This window comes from Micromys minutus, assembly GCF_963924665.1.
Source record: "Micromys minutus genome assembly, chromosome: 20".
In the NCBI taxonomy this organism is placed as follows: Eukaryota; Metazoa; Chordata; class Mammalia; order Rodentia; family Muridae; genus Micromys; species Micromys minutus.
This window is the reverse complement of record NC_137955.1, coordinates 41,138,909-41,163,579: the sequence shown is the minus strand read 5'-3', so window position 1 is coordinate 41,163,579 and position 24,671 is coordinate 41,138,909. Positions and strand designations below refer to the sequence as shown.

General features: G+C 39.7%; 1 protein-coding gene across 1 annotated transcript in view; it reads right to left on the bottom strand.

Moving 5' to 3' along the window:
* Positions 1-651: 651 nt before the first annotated feature.
* MARCHF11 (membrane associated ring-CH-type finger 11) overlaps positions 652-24,671 on the bottom strand; it is a gene marked incomplete at both ends in the record, with an annotated part of 93,762 nt that continues 69,742 nt past the window's right edge. Inside the window, 2 exons of the mRNA XM_080933684.1 lie at positions 652-974; positions 22,528-22,720. Of these exons, the coding sequence (XP_080789810.1) occupies positions 652-974; positions 22,528-22,720 (516 nt within the window). The remainder of the gene's footprint in view (positions 975-22,527; positions 22,721-24,671) is intronic.

Genomic DNA, 24,671 nt, shown 5'->3' with positions numbered 1-24,671 from the left:
GGTTATAGTGCCTGAAGCAACTGGTGAGCTGACCTTTTCGGGCTAGGTGTACGAGGGATGTCCACTGAACATGGACAGAAACCTAGCCATTTTCACCGTGCCCTTCTTCCTCCTTGACACTCTCTGTACTGATTTGGAAGTTGAAAAGCAAGTCACACAGCCTAGAATCTGCAATCTTTGGGACAAATGTTTGTTGTTACAGGTTTTCTAATGGAGAGGAGGTGCAGGTAGATGCCCCAGGAAGTTTCATGGAGTACCCGGGGGGCTCTGGCACTCTGGATTCTGTCTGCAGCATTCTGAACTGACCCATTTTTCTGTACCTGAAATGTGCATGAAGCAAAAAATTGATACACAAGTACTTAAAATAAGAAAGAAAAATAATGATTTCTTTCATTATCCTTTTGGCCAAGGTAGAGTTAAATGACACCTATGGCAATTTCAGTAACTAAAAAGATGTGACAGCTCACAATCAAACAAGGAGTCCTTTTTTTTTTCTTCAGAAAAATGTATTTGCAATTGAAATGTTCATATAAAAAGCATAGATTTTAAAAAGTTCATGGATGTACAATTAGAAGTGCTATGGTTTTGCCATTCATTGCAATTACATTCCAAAATGTGCAGGGTTCCACGCTCTGCTGCAGTGCACATCTGTCATACAGATGTCACCCTCATCACTACCTCCCCGGAGCCATTATCTTCTGACACATCTTCATGGGCCCTCATCCGATTGAAGAGATGTAATAGCACATAGCCACACTGAAACCGGGGTGAGGTCAGTTGCGTTGGGTGGACCAAGTTCCTGTTCCTCAGAGCCGACAATGGTAACCACAAAGTCCTGCTTGTGGACGACTCTCCTCGACTGCTTTCTTCGATGTCTGTGGCTTTGTCGTAATTTAATACATCCCAGTGCAAGTTAACGGCCCGCCATCGCTTAAACACTCTGTAAACTGCAGCTCCTTCATGGACAATGAGGCCTGAAATTCAAGGAAAGAAAATGACAGTTGATAGTTTGAAGTTCGAAACACTGTCTTGCATAAAGGTCAGGCATTTAAGACGCAGCCTCATCCCCATTCCTCATTATCAGAGAATACAAGATTCTGAGTAATGGGGTGGCTAATGGCAAACTACTCCATGCTAGGCAGAAGTGCTCATTTTAAAAGATCATTGGTTAGTGTGTGAGGAGCTTGGCTGTCACTGACTTAAGTCCCTTCCATCGTCTGGCTCACAGTATACCCAGAAGTGTCTACATTGTTTTCCATCACTAGCTTCATTTTTAAACTTGACATTGTGACAACTGTGTACCAGGCAAAAGGGTGGGAACTGAGACTGGATTGACAATCTAAGAGGTAGGTTTTAGGATCGCTACCATTCCCACTGTTCTTAAAGCCATAGTAAAGCAATAGCAGACACAGCACAGATATAAATTGTATTCTCTTACTTCCAGCAGACACACAAAGACTTGTTGAACACCTCAATTCCTTGATAACTTTGTATATATTACCTCATTTAATTCCCACCACAGCTTTATGAAGTAAACTTTTTTTTTTCTCATTTTGCAAACAGGAGAGCCAAGCTATGAAGATGTTGTAAAGAACTCACTGGAACACAAGAACTGGAAGGAGCAAACCCAAGCAGGAAGGCTGCAGAGTCCCTGTTCTGAGTCTGACAATTTCTCTGAAGCAAACTCTCGGGGTAATGATCGAGGCAGTATGAGAAACTCAGGGACCATAAACTGCTAAACGGTCAACCAAATGTGGCACAGCAGAATATGAGCCATCACCATTCCCTGTGCTGTGCCCACCACACAGCTTACATTTTCCATGGGTTTGCATTTGAGCGTGTGCTCCAGGAGACTGTAACCCTGTGATGTCCACAGAAGCAAAAGGGGGCTCTGGAGGAGACAACCCTTCCAATGAACAAGGATGTCTGTGTTCTTGTTCTGCAAGAGGGCTAAATGACATTGGATGTCAGTAAAGTGGTCCAGGAAGAGTCATTGCATCAGTTGGATTATGGCATGGGAGTGGTGCACCCCTGTCAGGGATGATGGCTTTGAGGATGAACACCTCTTCACAGCACTTGAACTTCTGGGGTCACAGCTGCCCCAAAGCACAGGGAAATGTGACTTAAAGTGTTTACTGCAAAATGGCCCTGAGCAATCTGAACTTTCATCCTGAAAAGAGTGGATGATTAGAGTGTGTAGATCTAGGGGACAACAGCAGTGACATAAAAGGACAAAGGCATTCAAATTACCAGGGATTCATAATAAAAATCTCAAAGCCACTGTGGAGAGAGATGAAAGTTTCTCATAAGCGTAGTAAAATGAAAATTACTGTACATTTTTTTTTTACTATGAATAGGTGATTGATATATAAAATGGTGAAAATAGTACTTTCTAGGTTTCAGTAGTAAGGAGACAATGGATAAATGAGCTTAGTTGTCAGGAGGGGGGCTTACAAATGTGCTTTGAATTATAGTTAAAGTAAGAGAAATAGGGAAAAAGATAGTCAACTATCATTCCCTACATTTTTTTTTTTTGGCACCCAAGAAATTCAAATTTCCCAAGATGATAACAGATAATTTACTAGTAATCTAACATGTATTGAAGACTTTGGGGAAAACAAAGAGGTTGCTACCCTAACTTTAAAAAAGAAGGAATGAGTAGACTATAAAGGGGGAAAAAAGTCTTCATAGAAGAAAGAATAGTGGGGATTGTAGTAACAGGAAGGGGTACAGTCAACCCAGTGATGTTGATGCTGAAAGAATAAGTAATTTAAAGAGTACTTATTTACTAACAGCTCAGTGGGAGAGGGAACATGCCTGGGCTGAGAACATTACTCTTTCCTCTCTCCCTTCCTTCCTTCTGCCCTTCTGTTTTTCTTCCTTCCTTTCCTCCTTGCTCTCTCCCTCCCTTTTATACATCTATCAGCTAAAACAATGCCCAGCAGGAGATGAATATCTTTCCTTTGAAAAGTCTGAATTTTGTCTATTTGCATGACCTGCCTAAGAGAAGGTAGCTTTCTTGCATATGTGACTTAACAGCTTGCAAAGACTTTGCAGGTTTGCTAAAAACATGCGAGACCTGGTTAAATAAAGAGGTCTCTGAGGTCAAGACTATGTCTCAAAATAGCAGAGGAAATGTGCTCTGTCAATCATAACCCTAGCGTAATATCAATGTTGAAGCTCTTTTTCGGAAAGGAAAGAAGGGGGTTGACCCAACTGACCAGTTGTTTACAGGGACCTGCCAGAATTGTAAGTCAAGATGACTCGATTTTCACTGTTGGTTCTATCATTACACTTTGAGAATTCATCGAGGCCAGTGCTTTAGTCTTTCTTTTTTCTTCCTTAAAATGCACTCTTTGCATTGAGAAGAGGAGTTTAAACATAGATTGTAATTCCTCAATACTGAGACACTCAGCTTTCCTCTGCACTAGGTACTATATAAGACATTACTATTGATTACAAAGTCAATGAGTTTCTGTGATAGGAGAACTCATTCACACTGATCAAAGAGTAATTTCAGTCTGAGGCCAGCTCAAGCGGAGTGAGTGCAGTGGTGATGACAGTTGTGTGGTGGATTCATCACCGAAAACTCGTCAAATTTCAGCCTTTTATTCTTTTTCCACTAAACTTCTTTGAAAGGCCAGAAATCAGATCATTTACTAAAGGGTATGGTCACTTTCTAGGAATATATTCTTACGACCGCGTGCTCAAAATTACTACCCTGCCCCAATCAGAAGACATCGTCTTTTTGTCTGTCCACCTTCATGGGTTGCTTATCAATCACATTGAATCAGAAATAATGTGTAGACCTTGTTTATTCTTCCATGACCCTTCATAGTTAGCCCTTGCCTTGTGAAGATTGAGTTTTTCTAAACAGACTATATCCTGTGCTACCCACAAGGCACTTTTCCTCACTGTTTTAATTTTGATGAAGCTGTGGAAAATGCTACTTGACCTGGTGGCTACAGGAAAACATGACCACCACAAACTTACATAAGATTTAGGATTCATTCAAATCTAGCTCATTGTGATGAAAAGCCAAACTTTAAAGAACTATATGAGTGGTACAACTTTATGACATTTCAGGCCACATAATAAGAAGCTCGATTTATATTTCACTTGAGCCATTAACCTTGTAGAGAAATACAGTGAAAATTCTATAAAACATTTATTTTAACTATTTTAGGGTACTTTTTATATTCAATGTCATGGATGCCAAATGAATATGATAATTGAGTGTGGTAGGCATTTATTTTTTTTTCTTACCAATATATTTCATTGAAAATATTATTGATATTCAAGGAAACTTTTTTGTTAAGAAATCATCCTGAAAAAATCAAAGCAAACCTAAACAGATTGGGGATTAACTGACATAAAAATTCTATGTAAGTAAAATCATTCCCAAATTTTAGAATATTATATTTCCTGTAATTGTCTTGGAAACAGAGTATAAGAGATGAAGGAGATTATCAAGGTCCATGTGTTCACATGGTCATATGTCTGGCCATGTGCGCACACACACACACATACACACACACACACAGACACACACACACACACACACACAGACACACACACACACACACACACAGACACACACACACACACATACACACACACACACACACCACATTTTTGTCTATCTACTTTCATACCCAAAATGTTGTAATTAACAAAGAATTGGGCTAGGGATGTATTTCAGTGGTCAAACTCTTGCCTAAGTATGCTGCAGTGAGCTTGGTTTAGTACCCAATACCACAGAGCAGAAAGAGGAAGGAATGGATGGAGGGATGCTTTCAAGTTTTATAATCAAACATAATATTAACTACAATTCCCCTTGGCTAAACACCCCTTTCTCTGTCCCTCCCTCTTCCATGCCTCCCTCTTACCCATTGCCCACAGCCAGGTAAAGCAGTGTGACAAAATAACAAGGAGATGGCCATCTTGAAGGCACTATGGGATATGAAGAATGGATGTACATTAAATTATCGGACCTCCAGAAGCACAACAAATGTTTGCTGTTTGAACAGTCCAGCCTCTAGTATTTTGTTATAGCATATAACCTGAGCATGATATTATAGAGAAACTATTACCATCTTTAAAATTTAAGTAAATCAAATACTGGAGGCTGTGATTTCAGAGACATTATATAATTTGTTGCTGTTATAAGCACCTCTGTGCTTCAATGATACTGATAAGATCCTGTTTATTCTAAAACAGAATCCCTGGGAAAGACGACTTAATGAAGAAAATTATTGTTTGGCTCTCAGTTTCAAGAGTTCCTGTCAATGGCCATCTGGCTCCACTTATTTGGACTTAAACTGAAGGAAGACGCCATGGCCCAGGGGTGGAAAAATTCAGCAGATGACCTCATGGCATTCAGGTGGTAGAGTGCTACTTCCTAGTTTCTGTCACCTTCCATAATGTCACCTTCCATATGACCATCAAGTGATAATTCATGACAGTTAGCTGAGTAGGTCTGAGCCCCTGCATCCAATCACATCTCCAAAACCTTGCCTCTGAGTACAGCATCAGGACCTAGAAATTTCCAGTACAGCACATGAGTCATCATGGAACATTCCGTACCAAAATAGTAGTAGTCAGACACACCCATGTCCCTGCCCACACCAATCTCCTTCATAGAAAAGTAGATATCAGAGTCTTTTTGGAAGGCAATATCACGAGCTGTGAATACTTTGCCTAGTTACTGCATAAGTTATACTCATCTCTCCTTTCCCAGGAAGTCCAGCCATCAAACAGAGAAATCCCTGCGCACAGTCCTGCTCTGCTCAAACCAAATGCTCTTGGGAAAGGCTGGGAAGTGCAGCTGAGATCTGGCCCAAGGAAATTTTGATCGAGAGTCCCTAAAATTTCTAGTTTCAATTCTCCCTTTTTCCTTGCCAAGATGTCACTACCCCAGTATGTGTGAGTGTGTACATGTTCATTTGCAAGCATGGGTGTGGGTTCAAATGTTGTTAAGTGGCAAAAACAGGACCTGTGGGCATCTGAACCAGGTCTTCTCTGTGTGTGTTGTAGCTTTCACCTATTTGGGACTGTTTATGCTGTTGTGGGTTCTCTTGTTATGTTGCCTTGTCCAATGTGAGGGCTTTTGCTGTCTGTGTGTATATGTGTGTGTCTGTGTGTGTGCACGCACACACATACATGCATGTTTGGTTATTGTCTCTTAGAACGGAGATGAAAGGGGAAAGAATCTGGGGAAAGGTAAGCTGTGAGATCTGGAAAGAGTGGAGGGAGGGGAAACTGTAGTTGGCATGCATTATATGTGAGAATACTCTACCTAAAAACAACAACAACAACAAAGTATGCCAATCTGAAGAGTCAGTGGCTCTAAAAGCAGCCTGAAGCTTTGAATCTGTCTATTCCTTACCTGGTAGAGCAGTTTGGAGATGATGTCTCTAGTTGGCCTCACTTTTGATGCCTTTATTTTTGGCAGGATTTGGTGAAAATAATCCTGTTGTTGTTTTCAAAGGTCCATGTGCAAAATGGTCAAATGTAAAGTTTTCTATTGCTGTAGTGAACTATGCATGAAGGATGAAAACACTCAAAATGGAACTATAGTCCACTATATCCCTGATGGTGATAAATGTTGCTAAAATCCCATGAGAGGCTGGAGTGGTGCTTAGTGGGTAGAATGCTTGTTGCAGATGCCAGATCACCTGAGTTCAATCCTCAGGGCCATGTAAGTGGAAAGAGATGTCCTCTACCTTTGAAGGTTCATAGTCCTGTGTGCATTGAGCTCACCCTCTCTTCTGCCCTCACTCATAATAAAAAAAAATGTGAAATGCCACAATATGCATTTGCCCTCCTAGCACTGTTTCACAAACTGAGATCCCAGTGCTTAGAGAAATGTAGATGAGTGTAGAAGCAGTTGCTGAAAAGGCATCACTGTGTTGGACAAGTGTCTTGAAGAAATAATGATAAGTCAGTTATTTGTCTATGGTTCACAACATTTGTGTTGCTGAACAGAACTATACATGAAGGCTAAAAACATAAAAATGCAAAATAGCCAAATGTCAAAGTGAAATGAAATCAAACAATGTATACACCACCACAAAATAGTTATAAATTGATGTCAGATGAGGGCTTTGTAAACCACAAGGTGCTAATCATAAATGGGTGTACTGTGATATCCATGCATAAATAAATTATATAAAGAAATAGCCAATATAAACACATTTTTAATACACAAAAGATGTGCTGATTTTCCTGTTGAAGAATGTGACTCCTAGAAACCTTTTACTTCTCTTAGAATTATCTACAGCCTATGAGAGAGTACTGTGATGGTTTTAATAACCAACAGCAAGCACAGATTCACCATTACCCCTGGCAGGAGAACCCTGTGTAGGAGACAACTGGTAACTACAAAGAATTCTGCTATGATAAAGAAAAAACAAAACAGCCTTGGCACAGACACTGGCTAATTTCTAGATTAGCTGTTCAAAAAGCCACCACACCCTTAATGTAGATAATTGTATATATCAAGGAGTGAACATTACACGATCAGAGATCCTAATCATGCTGGATGAAGGATGGATGGAGTTTTTCAGAGTCTACTACATAAACTTCTTGTCTGTTATATGGCACTGTCCTTATCTTCTGTGAGATCTGCCTTCCTTACAGGTACATGGGAGGACCACCGTCATGCTGAGTTTCCAGGATTGATCACACCAGGTTGTGAAGCCCACCTTGATGCAGAATCCAACTTCCACTGGCTGACCTGAGTGAAGCAGACCCTTTCCCAAAATAGATAGAGGTTAAACGTAATCTTGTCTACCCATCGCTGTTATAGATAGAGGTTAAATGTAATCTTGTCTACCCATCACTGTTATAGATAGAGGTTAAACATCATCTTGTCTACCCATCACTGTTATAGATAGAGGTTAAACGTATTCCTGTCTACCCATCACTGTTATAGATAGAGGTTAAACATCATCTTGTCTACCCATCACTGTTATAGATAGAGGTTAAACATATTCCTGTCTACCCATCACTGTTATACATAGAGGTTAAACGTAATCTTGTCTACCCATCACTGTTATAGATAGAGGTTAAACGTATTCTTGTCTACCCATCACTGTTATAGATAGAGGTTAAACGTATTCCTGTCTACCCATCACTGTTATAGATAGAGGTTAAACATCATCTTGTCTACCCATCACTGTTATAGATAGAGGTTAAACATATTCCTGTCTACCCATCACTGTTATACATAGAGGTTAAACGTAATCTTGTCTACCCATCACTGTTCCAATAGATGAGCATTGTCTCCTTTGCCTGCTTAGCAAACATGGATGGATTTTCTCATACTGCAGGCCAGATTCTACCCCCTTTTCTCACTAAACACAATCTGCCAGCTTCTCTTCCCTTCTTATCATCTCCACCTCCCCGAGGACAGATCTGTACTGTTAATCTCTCACACTGTAATCACACATTGTGTAAACAATGTGGTTCCTAATCTGCCCTGCATTCCTAGCCTGTCGGAGCCCTGCCTTCTTTTCTCCTTTAGGAAGATGTTATTCCTACTCCATTTCTTGGCATAGGGTAAAAACTCAGTTTGTCCTTGCTGAATTCCAGGGAATGGGAGAAAGAAAAGCAGGCACTAGTGGCATCTCCAGAATGCTTGACAAGAATGAACTCAGTTGATGTGCTTAAAACCTTGACTGTAGTTCCTTCAAACATTAGAGTAGTATTTTAAAACGCTGGCTGAGGAACTCAATGGTGTGATTCAAAACTAGATTTGAACAAAGCTTAAGGGGTTGCCGTTGCCCATATTCTATGACAGTGGGCTTTGCCTTCAAGGAAAAGGGGCATAAACAGAGGGATCATTGGTGACAAAAAGAGTCACATGGGATTCGTACTTAGTCAAGAAACTGCACACTCTCTTCCACCATCCTCCTGTCAACCTGGTCACCAAATACTTGGCTGAATCAAAACAGCTATGAAAGCAAGATGCTTAAAAATGACAGTGCTAGTATGAAAGCCCCAGGAACAGTATGTGTTCCTCTCCCTGGTTTCTAGGGAAAAGGCAGAGAAAGGAAAACAAGCTGCCTATTCAGCTCAACCTTGCTGCCTGAGAAGTCAATTCACCAATCATCATCATCATCATCATCATCATCATCATCATCATCATCATCATCATCATCGTCATCATCATCATCATCATTATTCCTTGGTAGTTAGAGACTCCTTTGATCACTCAGTTACTAGCCTTGGAGCACAAACCTGCTACTGATAGGGTCATAGTCATAGAACATTCCTCCAAGGCCAGACACTGCTGCAGGTTATAAATCCATGATACAGCAAATAAGAGGAGAGTAAAATAATTCTCTCAGCAAAAGAGACTTTAGAAATTTCAAGATGAGGTAGGAGTGAGTGAGTGAATGAGTGTGTGTGTGTGTGTGTGTGTGTGTGTGTGTGTGTGTGTGTTTGTAAGGTTGATGTGTTCTTTTCTTTCATCTTTTGTGAGTTCCAGATATCATACCCAGTTCATCAGACCTCTACTGGAAACCCCTTTACCCAGTGAACCTTCTCTCCAAACCACATGTGATTCTTTATAAAACTGATTTTTGTTAAACAAAAGAGTAACAAAGAGCTTACTGGATAGATTATCATGTCTTCTACTTTTTACTAGTGCATACTTTTTGTTTAATTATAAATAAATGAATGGGTAAAGATATATATGCAGATATATATTTATGCATAAAGATAAATATTTTATATATAAAGATATATATTTTATATATTAAAGTGTATATATATATATTCATATACTTGTATACACACACACACACACACATACACACACACACATATATATATATATATATCTTTGGGGATTTAATAAAAAATATATATACTTGTATACACATACATTTATATTTTTGGGGATTTTAAGAAGTATTTTCTTATTTAAAATTGGCCTTTCCAATCTTAATACTTATTCCTTGTTCCATCTCTTCATTATTTACATGGTTTCCTATTAAATAGACAATACATTTTGTAAATTATGCAATTTAACATTAAATAATGGATTTTCAAATAGTCAATACAATTAATTGCCACATAAGTATTCTTAGTCTTTCTGCAGACACTCTGGAGCAACAAAATTCAAGCCTTAGATTTTGTTTGCAATCTGTGTGACCACAATCATGAGCTAACTGCTGTCTGTCCTGAGAATGATAACAGTCCCCCACCTTACAGTTTGTTGTGAAGGTCAAATATGAACACTGACACAAAGGGCTTACACGTCATGTGCATAGATACTAGAAAGTCTGACTTCAGAAATCACTGAGGATCTTTTCAAAAATCTTGTCTATGTATTTAGAAGGATTTGTGAGAACACACAACATTGGCATTTCTATGTTATTCCCCTTGGTCCCTGATGAAGCAAAGCCTGTGCTCGTCTCCCTTTCTGCCTCCAAGGTCCCAGCCATCATTTGAAGAAAGGTGATGATCACATTCTCTTGAGTGAGAATTGTATCTCAAAATAGGACAAAGCTAAGAAATCCACAAAGTTCTAGGGATCAGTCTGGAAGAAGAGTTTGTGGGTTTGAGAGGCACAGGAAGCGGCTTTTCCCGTGTCTTTCTGAATGAGGACAATTGGGTCTACTTGCAAGAGTTTGGCCTCATTGTCATGTGGTCTAATTTCTTCGTTCTCTTCCTAAGCTGATTTATCTTCTTTCATGACCTCTTCATATTTCACAATATCGCAGACACATTCAGGTCTCTCTCTAAGGTTGGGTTTTAACTCTTCTGAGTTCCAACAATCATGTCCCCTTGCCAGCCATTTGCAATTAACTCTACCTTTACAATATGCCACCCAAGGAGAGACATCTTTCTCAAGTCTACATTCCCTTTAGATTGCACCGTTTTTTAACTGCATCCTCTGTCAGCCAAGACTTGGGAACATACACTCCGAGCTCTCTTGTGCCCCTTTCCTGCTGCTGCTGTGTCTGTGCATTCCCACACTGCCACATCGGAATGCTCTCCTTACCCGGAATGATTGCAGGTTGGATTACCCAATCCCCACTCCTCCATAGCTTACCTTTCCCACTCGGGCCATGATAGTCTGCCCTTTCCATCTTTCTGTGCTCCTGAAACTTCAGCTCATCCTGCCCAAATCATTTTCTTCATAGTCACTGGTCTCAACTACCACATAGAAATCTCTTCCTCCAAAGTCTGTCTTCAGCTACAAACTATTAATTCCAAATGCTTGCTGGCCACATTCCCTAGATTCCCCAGAAATTCTGATAATGATAAACAATCAAGAAGAATCCATGATCTCTCTCTCCTTTAACCATCTTCTGATGTCTCACCCTTCAGGAAGTGACATCAGCTGAGAGACCCTAAATCCAAGCTGAAACTGCTTCCAATTGACTCCACAGTGATCTTCATGTCATCTGATGAAAAGCTACCTTTTCATTGTGGTAGCTTTCTACCAGACCTAAGAAATTCCTAATCACTTGCTTAGGTAATTGTAATATCTTTATTAACCTCCTCCCCCATGGCAGTTGTTCCTCCATGCCTCGGATTATCAATGATATTTCTTCAGTATTAGGATGTTCAACTGTATGCAGAAAATTGTCTTAGGGTCCTGAACTCCTGGATTTAGAGGCTAGCCTAGTCTGCATATCAAGTTCCTGTGCAGCCAGGGCTATATAATGAAACTGAGTCAAGAAAAAAGAAAGAAAAGAAGAAGGAAAGACAGGAAGAAAGAGAGAGAGAGAGAGAGAAAGAAAGAAAGAAAGAAAGAAAGAAAGAGAAGTAAAGAAAGAAAGAGAAGTAAAGAAAGAAAGAGAAGGAAAGAAAGAGGAAGGAAGGAAGAAAGAATGAAGGAAGGAAGGGAAGAAGAAGGGAGGGAGGAAGGAAGAAAAGAAGAAAGAAATAAATAAAGGAAGAAAGGGAAGAATGAGGGAGGGAGGAAGGAAAGATGGGAAAGAAGGAAGAAAGGAAAGAAGGAAGAAGGAAGGAAGGAATGAAGAAGGAAGGGAGGGAGGGAAGAAAGGAAGAAAAGATGGAAAGAAGGAAGAAAGGAAGAGAGGGAAGGAGGAAGGGAGGAAGGAAAAGGGGAAGGGAGGAAACGAAGCGTTATGAACTACTGTATGCATGTTGCTTAGTCCCAGCAGTTGCTCCCACTCCCCAGCCTTTCTGTGCTTCTGCGGGTTTCAGGCTGACTGATTCCATCAGACACTTTCTGAATGAAATTTAGCTCAAGGCATTTCTTTCACATGGGCTCTGCTGACCCTAAATTGATAGTCCACCCCCTCATCAGCCTTCAGAAGTGTCTCTCCTGGTTAATTTCCAGGTTGTATTTAATCTTTGTCAGTGAATGTCTCTATGAAAAGTAGACAAAGCAGTGGGCAAGATCCATCCATGTTTAACAAATGAAAAGCAGGCCCAGTAGAGAGTTTTTCAGGCTATGAAAACCTTCTTATCTCTGTTACATCCCATTGACAGCACACACATATGTGAGTGTGGCTTTATCTCCATACAATATAATGAGTATTAATATTTCTGTTTGATGTAACTTTTATGTATCACAAGTCCTTTTGGTATATTTAGCCATTTAAAATGCAAAAAGATAAACATTCCAACTATTCTCAAATCAAAAACAGGCAAGGTGTCTTGTCTGCCCCTAGGCCCTGTGTGCTGACCCATTTTCTGATTTTATTCTCTGCCATGTACTTCAGAAGCAGCACAATGTCAATACACATGTCAAGTGGCATGCGTGTCCCAAAAGACAAGAGACAGCAGAGAGTGTCTCAGTTTCCTCTGAAGGAAATGGAAGTCAGTAATAGCATACTTGTGGGCTATTCTTTTACTTTGGTTAATATCTCTTTAGGACAACTAGGTTTTTACACTGTCATAATGGACGACGGCTTTCTTAAGACAGTATCTTTAACTTTAGGGGACCTATGAGGTTAATAAGGGATGAGAGACCATTTCAGCACAGCCAAGAATGGCATGTATTAGAGATGAGTTCCTTCCTGTTTTACTTCCTGGGGTTCAAATTGCAAGAGCATCATTAATAGCGAAACATGATGATAATCTTCTTAAAAATTGGTAAACATCACTATGATTAAGGCCTTGAAAACCCTATATTTATACCTCCCGAGAAAGGGAGAATGACCTACTTCTCAAAGCACAGAAAGTATGACTGATTTCTATTTTCTTTAGCCATTTCAATTAGCACTGGGTCACTTTCTCTGTCCCTAGCATGCACTCAAATTGTGATTACAGTCTGTGGCATTTGAGGCTGGGGCTGGTGCTCAGGCTAGACTTGGACTGTGTTTCAGATGGACTGATTGCATCTGACACATTCTGAATGAAACAGTGGCATTTCCTAGGGTCTAGGGCAGTTAGCTGATTCTACTATGACTAAAGAATGATTTCTAGTGAGTTAACAGAATGTCTGTTCTCAAGTAGTAGTAGTCAAACAAGGCACAGACTCTGACAATGCTGCAAGCCATACAGCCTGTCATTCACTTAAGATGGGCTTGAGGGGAAACCCAGTGGGGCTCAGGGCTAGAAGAACAGATGCTTCTGTCCTTCCAGTCTCCTAACAGCCAAATTGCAGTACTGAATGATGTGAGCCCCTGATAAAATTACAGCTCAAGAAAAATAAAAGAATTTCCTGGAGCTGAAAATTACAGTGAGACAGACATTTGAGAAAGAGAATACAAGCTGATCAACTTTTCTGGTTGTTATGCCAAGCAGTGTTTGAGCTGGGCTTCCTTCATCATGTTTTGATTCAGGCAGACTTAACCATGTCTGTGCTTCCTACATTGCTCAGTGGAACACAAAAGAATCTATACCTCCTACGGCCCACCTTTAACTAAAACTCAGACTGTCAAACACAGAACCAAGGCAGCCTTCCGAGGCCCACTCTATGGCTGAATGTGGACTATCGACTTCAAAGCTCTGTTCCTGAATAGCTCTAGTGGCTTAGTTCCAAACTAGGTAGTGATGATGGTACCTGGGTAAAGGATGGGGTATGTATGATGAAGAAATGCGTCTGGATTTTGAGTGTTTTGTCATAGAAAAATACCCACGTGTTTATTAAATCTTTTTTATGGGAATTGCTAATAGTGTTGAATGGAGAACATTTGCTAAGTTCAGATCACTCTGGAATGATCTAGGGAGGGACAGAAGAATGGCTAGCATCCATGGTATTTACTATCTACTTCCCACAAAGAAATGTTAACCCAGACCAGAGTGTGCTTGACTTTGGTGGTCCAGCCTCACATTAGTCAGGACTAAGGAAAAGCCTCCTTCATCCAAACATCCCAAACCCATGTCTGTAGAACAGCATCCCTACAAGGTATGAATAGTAGTGCAAACATGCTGGTACCCTCTTAGTAATTTCAAATTATTTACTTGGAGCCATCAGATGAATTTCATATGTTTTCATAGATGTTCCACAGCTTTAACTTATGTGATCTTTAGACAATAACCTTGGATCTGCTTCAAGCACACATCTTAAATATGATGACCAGTGGAGGCTCTTTAGACCTGTCTAAACTTCTGGTGATAAGTTATTTTTAACTCTTCTGTCTTCTCCGTAAATTCATTCTTCACACAAAACTCTTAAAACTAGTGCCAATGTTTAAGTCATTTCAAAGACACCAGCAAACTAGAACTCATTCTTTTTCTCCCTTTTTGCTTGAGGTGTATTAGAATCTTATGTTTCCATAGCAGGAGATCTGTTTTCTTATGCCAATCACTTTGTATCTACTGAAAGCAACAGAGATGTCCCACAGACCTGTTGTAGAAGGAACAAGTAGAAGCCTTTTGTGATTATGTGAGCATCACTGATAAAGAAACTTATGGTAATACTAAAATCTCTTCTAGTCCAAATTATTCATCTTTACTCACTTAATACCCAGAAAAAAAATGTACTTTTATATTTTTTTTACAATTTCTCATCAATGGAATCTTAACCCACAAGATTATTCTGTTTGCCCTATCTATTTACCTGCCTATCTACCTCTATCTATCTATCTATCTATCTATCTATCTATCTATCTATCTATCTATCTATCTATCTATCTATCGTATTTATCTACCTACCTACCTACTTATCTACCTACTTACCTATCTATATCTTTCTCTATATGTCTATCTTTATCTCCTCTGTCTGTATCTCCTCAATATCTCTATCTCTTTTTCTCACTCTATCTATCATCTCTATCTCCTTACTTTTGTTAGTCCTTTTGCTTTAGCAGCCAGCTCTTTATAATACAAAAGCCATGCTCCTTAGTTATCCAGTTGGCTCTGGGGGCTACAGCTTGCCTTTCTTTGGGGACAGGTTAGGAAGTTACATATTCTGCTAGACTGACAATGCAGGCCCAACAATTAACAACTGAAAATACAGGGACTTACCCTCCCCTCAACATGTATGGAGATGGGTTATCCGAACAACCCTAGCCTTTCTACATTTTTTTTAAACATTCATTTTTATTTCATGTAAGAGTGTTTTTTTTTTTCCTGTATGCATGTGTGTGCACCGTATGCATTGCAGATGTTGTGAGCTGTGATGCTGGTGCTAGAAAAGAAACTTAGTTTCTCCCCAAGTTAGGAAGTGTTCATAACCTCTGAGCAATTTCCACATTCCCCATCCACACTTGTTCTGACGAAGGGTATCTCCTACTTTTGCCATTGCCATGAACATCTACCTAGCTCTTGAGCTATAAGGGGACTTTTCTGTCTCCTCTTCCACTTCCCTCAGGACTGCTGTCTTTACTGGCACATGCTGTCTCTGTCTGGCACTTTACTTGGGGTCAGAGTATTCAACTCAAGTCATCAGGCTTGTGAGTAAATTGAGCACATTTACTTACTGAACCTTTTAGCTGGCACTATTTTTATCTTTTAAACCTGGAGGGGAAAAAATGACAAACCGAAGCAAAATCATTTGTACAGTGAACGCTAGTCTAAATTAAAAGGCTCAGACAACAGGATTATTTTGGATCTCTAAAATGTAAATATATGTCTAATACAGTCAACCAAACGTTGAATTCTATTTATCATTTTGATGTTCTTTAATGAAGTGTGGATACACTGGTAACTGTAACTCTGAGAAGCTTGTGTGCCCAAGAAACTTCAACCTGATAAATATTTGGCTGTGAGAAGTACTTTTCAATATAGCCATCCTCATGACTCTAAGACTTGTTTGAATTTAAATAACTGTTTTGATTGAATATACGGGAGAATAAAAATTTAGTTGGGGTAATATGAACCTTCTGCTGGAGAAGCATATGTTTCAGTGTTGACTGTAATTGGTACAGTAAGAAGAAAATATTTTGATCTAGCATATCCTGGTTTACTTTTTAGAATTCCCTAAATTTGGAAGTGCTCAAAAGCAGTACAGAGTAAAGAGCTATATTAAACATGTCATTATTTTAGATAAGATCAGTAGTATTTCAGGGTTGGGTGGTTATAAACTTATGTCATTATTGCAAAAGAGCTCTGAGGGAGATCTTTGGTTCCTGGTAGGCACATCTAACTGTGTGTACCAAGGTGGATGAATGTGCCAACGTTCGCCCCTTCGTTATCTGATCTTGTACTTTACATTCAGAGGTGAACAGGAAAAAGAAGAGTCACAGACAAGGTGAGCCAGGTGAGAGAGGGAGGCTGTTTTCTTCAACCATTTTCAGGAAAAACATTCTTCCCAGAAAAAGGAAGGGAGGTGACAAACAGCAGAAGCAGCTGTCCCCAGAGCATCTAAGCATGCTTGGGGAATCCGGAGGATGTGAGTCAGTAGGCATCTCTCTCCAGCACCCCTGCTGAATCTCGCCTCAGAGCGAAAACATTGAAGGAAGTCCCAGGAACCTTCCTTTGTGTCTCTGTATGCTGCATCACTGCTCTTAAAGACTATGGAGAAGACAGGCTGCCTGTGGGCATGACCCTGAGTGGACATACATATTTTCTTAGGTAAAATTGCCACAGTGATCTAGTTATAGAACTAATGTGAAAAAGAGTCTAATGCTCTTCCGTATTGCTAAAGCCACAGCAGCAATAAGAAACGGAGGAGAGAGCAGCCAAGGTGTGGGAGAGCCATGCCTTGGTGGGTTTTAAAAAGCCAAGGCTGTAGAGTAGATTGTTGAAAAGAATCTTCTAAAATCCAATACACGTCCCTAGGACTCTGTTCGGACCCTCCAAATCTCAGAAACCTGTCCGAAGAAACAATTAAAGCAGGTGTGTGCTACAGCATTATTGCTCATGGCAAAAGTGACATTGAATGGCTTACGTGGCCACCAGCAGATACGTGGCCACCGGCAGATGGAAGTTAAATAAATCATGGTAGAACTGACAAGAAAAGGTTGGAGGTCACACTGTTGGGTGGGAAGCACTATTTCCTGTACTCCTTTGTAGAGGATAAAAAATGATGTCCCTCAGAATCTGGTGCCTTTAAGAAGAAAACGATGTGGATGTATGTGCATTAAAATGTTGAGCTGTTCATTCTTATGACATAAAGGAAGTGTCACTTCAAGAAGGGGGTTGTGAGTTGGGTGGCCTTTTTATAACTGCAGATTTTACAATTATAAATAAAATGATATGCAGATGATGTGCATAGCTGGAACTATTTTTAAAGAAAGCCAATCAGTTTTGTAAAAGATGGTAACAATAACCAGTGCCTTCCACTGCGTCCTGGTATGTTTTCTAACTCTGTAATATTATATAAGTAAAGATGCATAATTTTAGCATAAAGGCATTCCAGGATTATCTGTCTTTGTTACCACAAATAAGTTCCCTTACCAGGGATGCCTGTGCAATGGTGAAGGGTTCTCTTTTTAAAGAAAGTTATAGGAATCTCACTAATACAACATGGCTTTAGCTCATCTCTTCTACAGTGCTCACATCAATACCTTCAGCTTTTGGTTGCAAGGTAATAAACTGACTCACTGTCCTTTCATCTCCTAAAATGCCCAAGTTGTCCTTAATAAATGTGCTCCTCTTACAGTACAGCCTCTGGATCAATCAGTGGATTAGGATCTTCCACTTAGTCCCTCTAAGAGCAACGTGAAAGACCAAATCCTCTAGCCTGTGCCCTGCCCCTCTCCCCACACCAGCCTCTCTCCCAACAGTGGCTCTTCTTCCTGGATTTCTAATCTTTCTTCATCTGATATGCAGATTTCCCCTGGGAAAGTCAGCAAAAGCCTATGTTAGTTTATACTTCTTGCAAACTTACTATCTCTGGTTGCATATCTCAGAGGACCAGGTTGTCCTGTGGATTGTGTTAGTCTGAATGGTATCCATTTAAGTTCTTAAAAATGATCCCCAAATACCTTTTCATATTATACATATTATATATATATATACTGTATAATACTTTCATATTTTACAGGCTCTCGGTCTCTCTGAGGACCCAACCCAGAGAGCTGTTCTTTAATCTCCTTCACACTCTTAAGTGCTTCTGAACTCCTTGTCACCTTACTCCTTTCTCAGAACCAAGTCCCTTTATTGATAAGAAGCAGCAATCCATACATTTCAACGAGAAGAAACTTGTTTATAGAATACTTACACGCTGGCCATTCTGTGATCTGACCAGAATGTTGGTCACCAGCCATATATGTCTACTTAAATTAATTTGAACAAAATTTAACTTAAAAAAATCTACTTTTTTTTCATTCTCATTAGCCACACTTTACACGTTAAACAGCCAAGCATTAGCTGTGTGTATGGTCCTCAACAGTGCAGATATGGACCTCTTTCATATCTGTGGAAATTTCTATGTGGAAGACTGGATTTCAGTATTTCAACTTAGACCCCTGGGAGAATTAAAAACATTAAAGTAATAACAAATAATAAGCCAAACTTTAGGGAGAAAGAAAACTAATTAATAATAAAAATATCAGCAAACAAATTCAGTATATCAGGGTAGAGAATAATCAAATGCTCTCAATTACAGATGTTTCCTGGGGTTGCAGATGCATCTTTACTGTAGAGGGCTAAGCAAGCAGGCACAGTGCCAAGCACAATGCCATAGATTCGTTCCTAGGCCCAGAAAACAGGTTCTACAAACCTTTACATGTCTCTACAATGATCTGTTTTCTTAAGACTTTCATAAAATCACTAAATTTTGTATTTTTCCCAAGAATAGTCATGTGGGTATTTTTCTGGATGATTTTAAAAAGAACATTCCATTCAAACTGTCAATCTATTTTTTTTTTTCTTGTTTAAAAAACCCATCAAGTTTGGGAAGCTGGTAAAAATCCTTCCGATTGTTTCTAAGCACTCTCTGTGGAGAAATGAAGAGGCTTCCCCCAGTACTGGTAAGGCGGCATCTCTGCTCTCACCGGGCATCAGTCTTGGGTTCCTTGCCTGTCACTTCCTCCATGAAATTTCCCCAAGAGTTACCCTCCAGGTAGTGCCCAAGCTGGGACCACTCCCTGCACCACTGAACTACCATTTGCCCACCCATTAATGTCACATCCCATTATATTTCCAATTGCAGGTTTACATACTTATGCTCTGCCAAACTAAGCAACAACAACAAGTGGTGACAAGGAGCCTCAGAAGTATTAAGTTTTGAAATGGGAAATATATACACACCTCAGGAACTTGGATGTGTCTTCAGAGAAATGGAGGCCAGCCAATCTTTTTAAAGAAAAAAAATGAAGGGAGGTGGATAAAATACGTTGAAATCATAATCTTTGGCCATCATGGCGGAGGGCGTTAAATAATTGACTATGCTCAAGGTAACAAGGGAGACACAAGGTCAAACAGGTAAAGTGTGAGGTTGCGGTGGCCTCTGTAGGAAGCTGTGGTTCTATAGTCTTTGGAGACAATTCTTAACAAACATGAGCATGAGATCTCTTCCTCCACATCCCAGAATTTAATTTGCTTGGTTGACTGATTATTAGGGCTTGACAAGATAACATTATTTTGGTTCTGAAGACCTCCATCTCCACATGAGGCCCTGGCCTACTTGGATCCTCCCTTTCGATCCTAGCACCTAGCACCATGTTTGACACAGAACATGTCCAACAATTTGGTTGAGCAAATTAAACTCACAGTTGTAAATATTGTGAAAAATTGTAAGAATCCTTTCCATTCTAAGGCCGAATCTTCCTCTCCCGCTCATTTGTTTCTATAATGTAATCTATGTGATTTTTGCAAGCGTGCACTTTTAATTAGGAGACATTTAAATTAATTTGAAATGTTGGGAAATGTTGGCGGGGGCTGCTGCTGGCAGTAAACCAGTTGGCTAATGCATTCTTTACTATGTTGCTTTCTCAGTTTCTTGGGGTAAAAGAACCTGACATTTTCACAGATCTAAAATATACTAATTAATAAGGTTGCCAAAGGAAATGATGTTTAATCTGAATTGATGTTTTTCCAACTCTGCAAATAGACCACTGAATGAGAGAGTTCAGACTGAGGAGCCAAAAGACAACAGAGAGTGTTTTGATGTTTATAACACAGATACGAACTCACTCTCTAAAATGTCTCTAGAAAATGTATCAAGTCTTTTCGTTTCTAGGAGACATGATTTTTCTAAAATGAGAGAACATTCAAATTTCAATAGAGGAGCCCAAATATAGCACATATTTTCCAAAGATTACTAGTTCACATGCCTGTGTTCTTAGAAGCAGAGCTCTAATAGTCTTAATTAAAATGCTGACTGTAATATGTTATAACTTAGCAATGCATGCAGACCGTGAAGCTGCTGCTATCTGGTCTTTCTTAGTTTTACAAAGAGGCAACTGTATCTTACAGGTTTAATCATAAGCCAAGTGAGTCATGGTATTTATTTGCTGTGTTTCACTTTCTTCTTTAAATTTTTCTAAGTTGATACACAAAAATACAAAACTCAGCTATTGTTATACATATAATGCTTATATTAGCAAGTAAATAGATTTACCTTCTCCGGAATTTATCCTTTATTTATGGTAAAGACGTTTAAAATCCTTTCCTTCAGGCTAAGGAAGCACTTCTCTTGTAATACCAAAAGCACACCAATGTTTTTTATAACAGACATCAGGAAAATAAACACATTCTCTTGAGGGATTTGGTGAGGAGAATGATTTCATGGCTCCTCTTTATTTACAGCAAGGACCTAGACATTAAATCTCCATTTGCAAGGTCACCGTAAGAGTGCTCACATGTGTGATTGGTCTAATTACCCAGGCAAGCTGTACCTAGAGTATCAACTTTCGCAACAGACGAAGGAGAAATCTTTCATTTCTCATTTCAGGCCTGACATTTTATCATTTTCTTTCTAGTTAGCCTTGTATTAGTGACAAAGGAAGAAAGAAAGCAAGAAAAGCTGGGATGACTATATTTTAAATGTGTATTAACTTCCTTTCATTAAATGACAGGGGACATGGGACTTCTTAGTTAAATTAAGACTCTCATATGTACAGACATTAATTCACATGACTTAGCAACACTTCGGTGTTTCTGATTTATGCATAACATATCCAATATACTATTGCCAACTATTGATAGGATACTTTCATAATCATAGTCATCTTTGTTCGGAATGCATGGTCAATATTTTCCATGGGAAGAAAGACAGGATGGGGAGATAAGGTAGACCTACTCATGCAGAGGCTAGGATCAGAAACCAAGTCATCTGATCATGCATGCTGCTTTTTGTCAAGGATCATTGGCTCTCAGGCTTCAGTGCTCATCGCCCCTGCAGGAAATATGAACAGTACTGACTCCAGCTCTACCACTCAAGCCTGAGTAGGTCTGGGAGGAGCCTGGAGATCGGCATTTCTAAGCCAATAACAAGATGCTACTATTGCCTTAAATCATGGCTACCTTCCCCTTTGGTTCTATTTTACACCCCAGGAGTCATTTAGAGCAGGCGAACTCCCCTGGGTGCCCTTCACCAGGTGCTTTTATGATTACCCATTAGCTGTCAACATCATAGTACCTGCAAGGAAACTTCACACCTACACACCATTGAAGGTTGCTTGTTCTGTTGTTGTTCCAGTCAAAGTGAACCCTAACTCTTCTCTTGAAGTCCATTTTAGCTACCTTTAGGGAAAGTGAGTATGGTGAGACAAAGGTAAGCAAGGAAAGTTGTTCCCTGCTCTCAGCTTTACAAGGGGCCATTTATGTTCCTGAAGGAACCCGAGCTCCAACTATTAAGCAGGTTTGTAGGGCACAGTCATCTCTGCAAACCCAGGATATTGCTGTTGGCATTGGTCTATGATTCCTTAGCCTTGGAAAGGGAGCTGGTTTGTTCTTGCCCCTTAGGTGAGTAACATCTCTAATGTTGTTCACCCCAAGTAGTTCTTTCAACCATGCCATCTTCTTTTTGGCTGCAAAATATGCCACGTGAAATGAACACTGACCTGTTATTTTTCTTTCCAAACTATGCCTAGAGGCAGCCAAGTTGTGGCCACCTCCTCTCCGATGCCCCAGTAATTAACCGGAAGTGAAGGCAACATATACAGTAACATTTTGCATGTATTAGATGCAACTGGTACAAATAAAGATGCTGGAAGAGATGCATTACTGACAGTTGGTGAATATTTAATACTGTGGTCTTACCTATGCACACTAGATCCATAAAACCATACATTCCATAGCAGATTTGAAAAAGGATGTCCTTCCTCTGCCACACTGCATAGGGGCTGAAGGCTGACCAGAGGAGCCAAGTCACACTTGCTATTAAGAACAGGGATCCTAGGATTACAGCGATCATCTGAACTTTCTCAACCAGTGTTATAGAAATGCTCTGCCACTAAAAGAAAAACAGAGGCATGTAAGGAAAAGGTGCTGTGCAGAGCTAAAAAGAAAGGGGAAAATCGCATGTTTAGTGTTTCTTGTCATGATGCTGTTCCCCTTTCCATCTGACCACCCCCCAAACAAATTCCCCCATTATATTCAGGACACAAAAATCAGACAAGCAAATAACCATCAATGAATTGTCCTTGACTCTGTTATTTTCGCAGATTCACCATTCTCAGTGTTTAATACGATTTTAGTCCCAATAATAATACTAAGTGTGAATGGCTCAGGAACACTGGGTACCTGGAAATCATGTACCCACATGAAATTTAATACCTTCTGACAGCACACAACAAGGGCTCCTCTGTCTCATGCTTTTTCCCCCTTCACATATTTGGTTTTTCACATTTTTGTAGACGAATGTAAAATAGCAAATAAATTAATTATCTGTCATCATTAGTAAAAACAGTCATTGAAAGTAATTCCTATTAAAATAATTCTACAAAGCTGTTGCTATCTGTCCAAGTTATCTGGTTAATCTCACATTCTTAGATGTAACTGGCTCATTATCAGTGGGTAAACCATGGGACATTTATATGGAGATTCAGAACTTAGAATACCAATGGTAGATCTTAGAAACACATGAAACAAAAAAGTATCCTACGTATCAATATTTGATAGGAGCAGTAAGTGCTCCAGATATCCTTCAGTGGTCCTATTAGTTTGAGAAGCTCAATTAATAATCTTCTCGGTTTTATATGGTTGAGAAATACATAAGACAAGAACTGATGGTTGAATCATAAGCAATAAAAGAACATTTCATAAGCAATGAAAACCGCAGAACCTGCAGACACTCGGCTTGTAGCGGGAAAGCCCTAGCTGCTGCCAGGATGGTCTCATTGAAGAACTTCCCCCAGGGAACTCAACCTGATTTGTCCATCCAATAAATCTGAGTTTGCTTAACACTTATACTTACCTTAAGTCTGAGCATACAGGGACTGAAGGCACTGTACACTGACTCTACCGTCCCTGCAATCTCCCTTCACTTTCTTCCCCTCCCTCTCCTTCCCTCCCTCACCTCTGCCCTCCCTCTCTCACATATACTTTATCACTAGATAACCAGATAATCACTTTGTAGTATTTTAAATCTGAACTTGAATTCCATGCTTGTTGTGGATTAAATGTCCACATATATTTGAGATAGTACTCTACAATCATTTACTTAACAAAAGGCAGAACCACAGGTCAACAACTCTTTAATGTGATAAACAGTCTTCATTTGAAGATGAAGTTACCTTTCTTCGCTTGAAACATCTGAATAAATAGTAAACAGTTGTGTATTGTTTCATCTTTACAAGTGAGCAAGGTTGTATTTCAAGTGCGATCTTGCTTTTCCCCTTAGCTTCCTGATGTAACTAGGGAACCTGTCTGCTACACATTTGGTGGTAAAGCTCCTTAAACGTGTTGTCACTCAACAAATGTGGAGCGTCATGGTCACATGTCCTTGTGTGCTGTGGATTTACATTAAAACTTGCTTTGCACACTACAACAACAGAATGCTGGCACGTGCCCAAATGGATGCTGCCACATCTCCACGTATGGCCTTATTCTGTATCAGTCACTTCAGGGAGATAGAAACAAACTACACACCAAAGCATGGCGACCTAACTTTACTGTGGTTGAGCTTCTAACCCACAAGATATGCCACTCCTTGGCAGAGAAGGCAAAGGGGTGAAGGGACACTTGCCAGGAGCAAGAAATATGGGTGCTTCACCCTTGTTTGATTGAGGCCAAATTTAGGGTGGCTAAAAATGTGAATTATTGTAGTTCTGAATAAACATGTTTAAGGTCATCTGAGTAAGTTAAATAAGTAACAATCCGATTTTGCTGGAATGGGAAGGCCAATTATGGACTATTATGACAGATATTTTCTGTTCCTGGTGACTTTTCAAACTTAGTTTTAA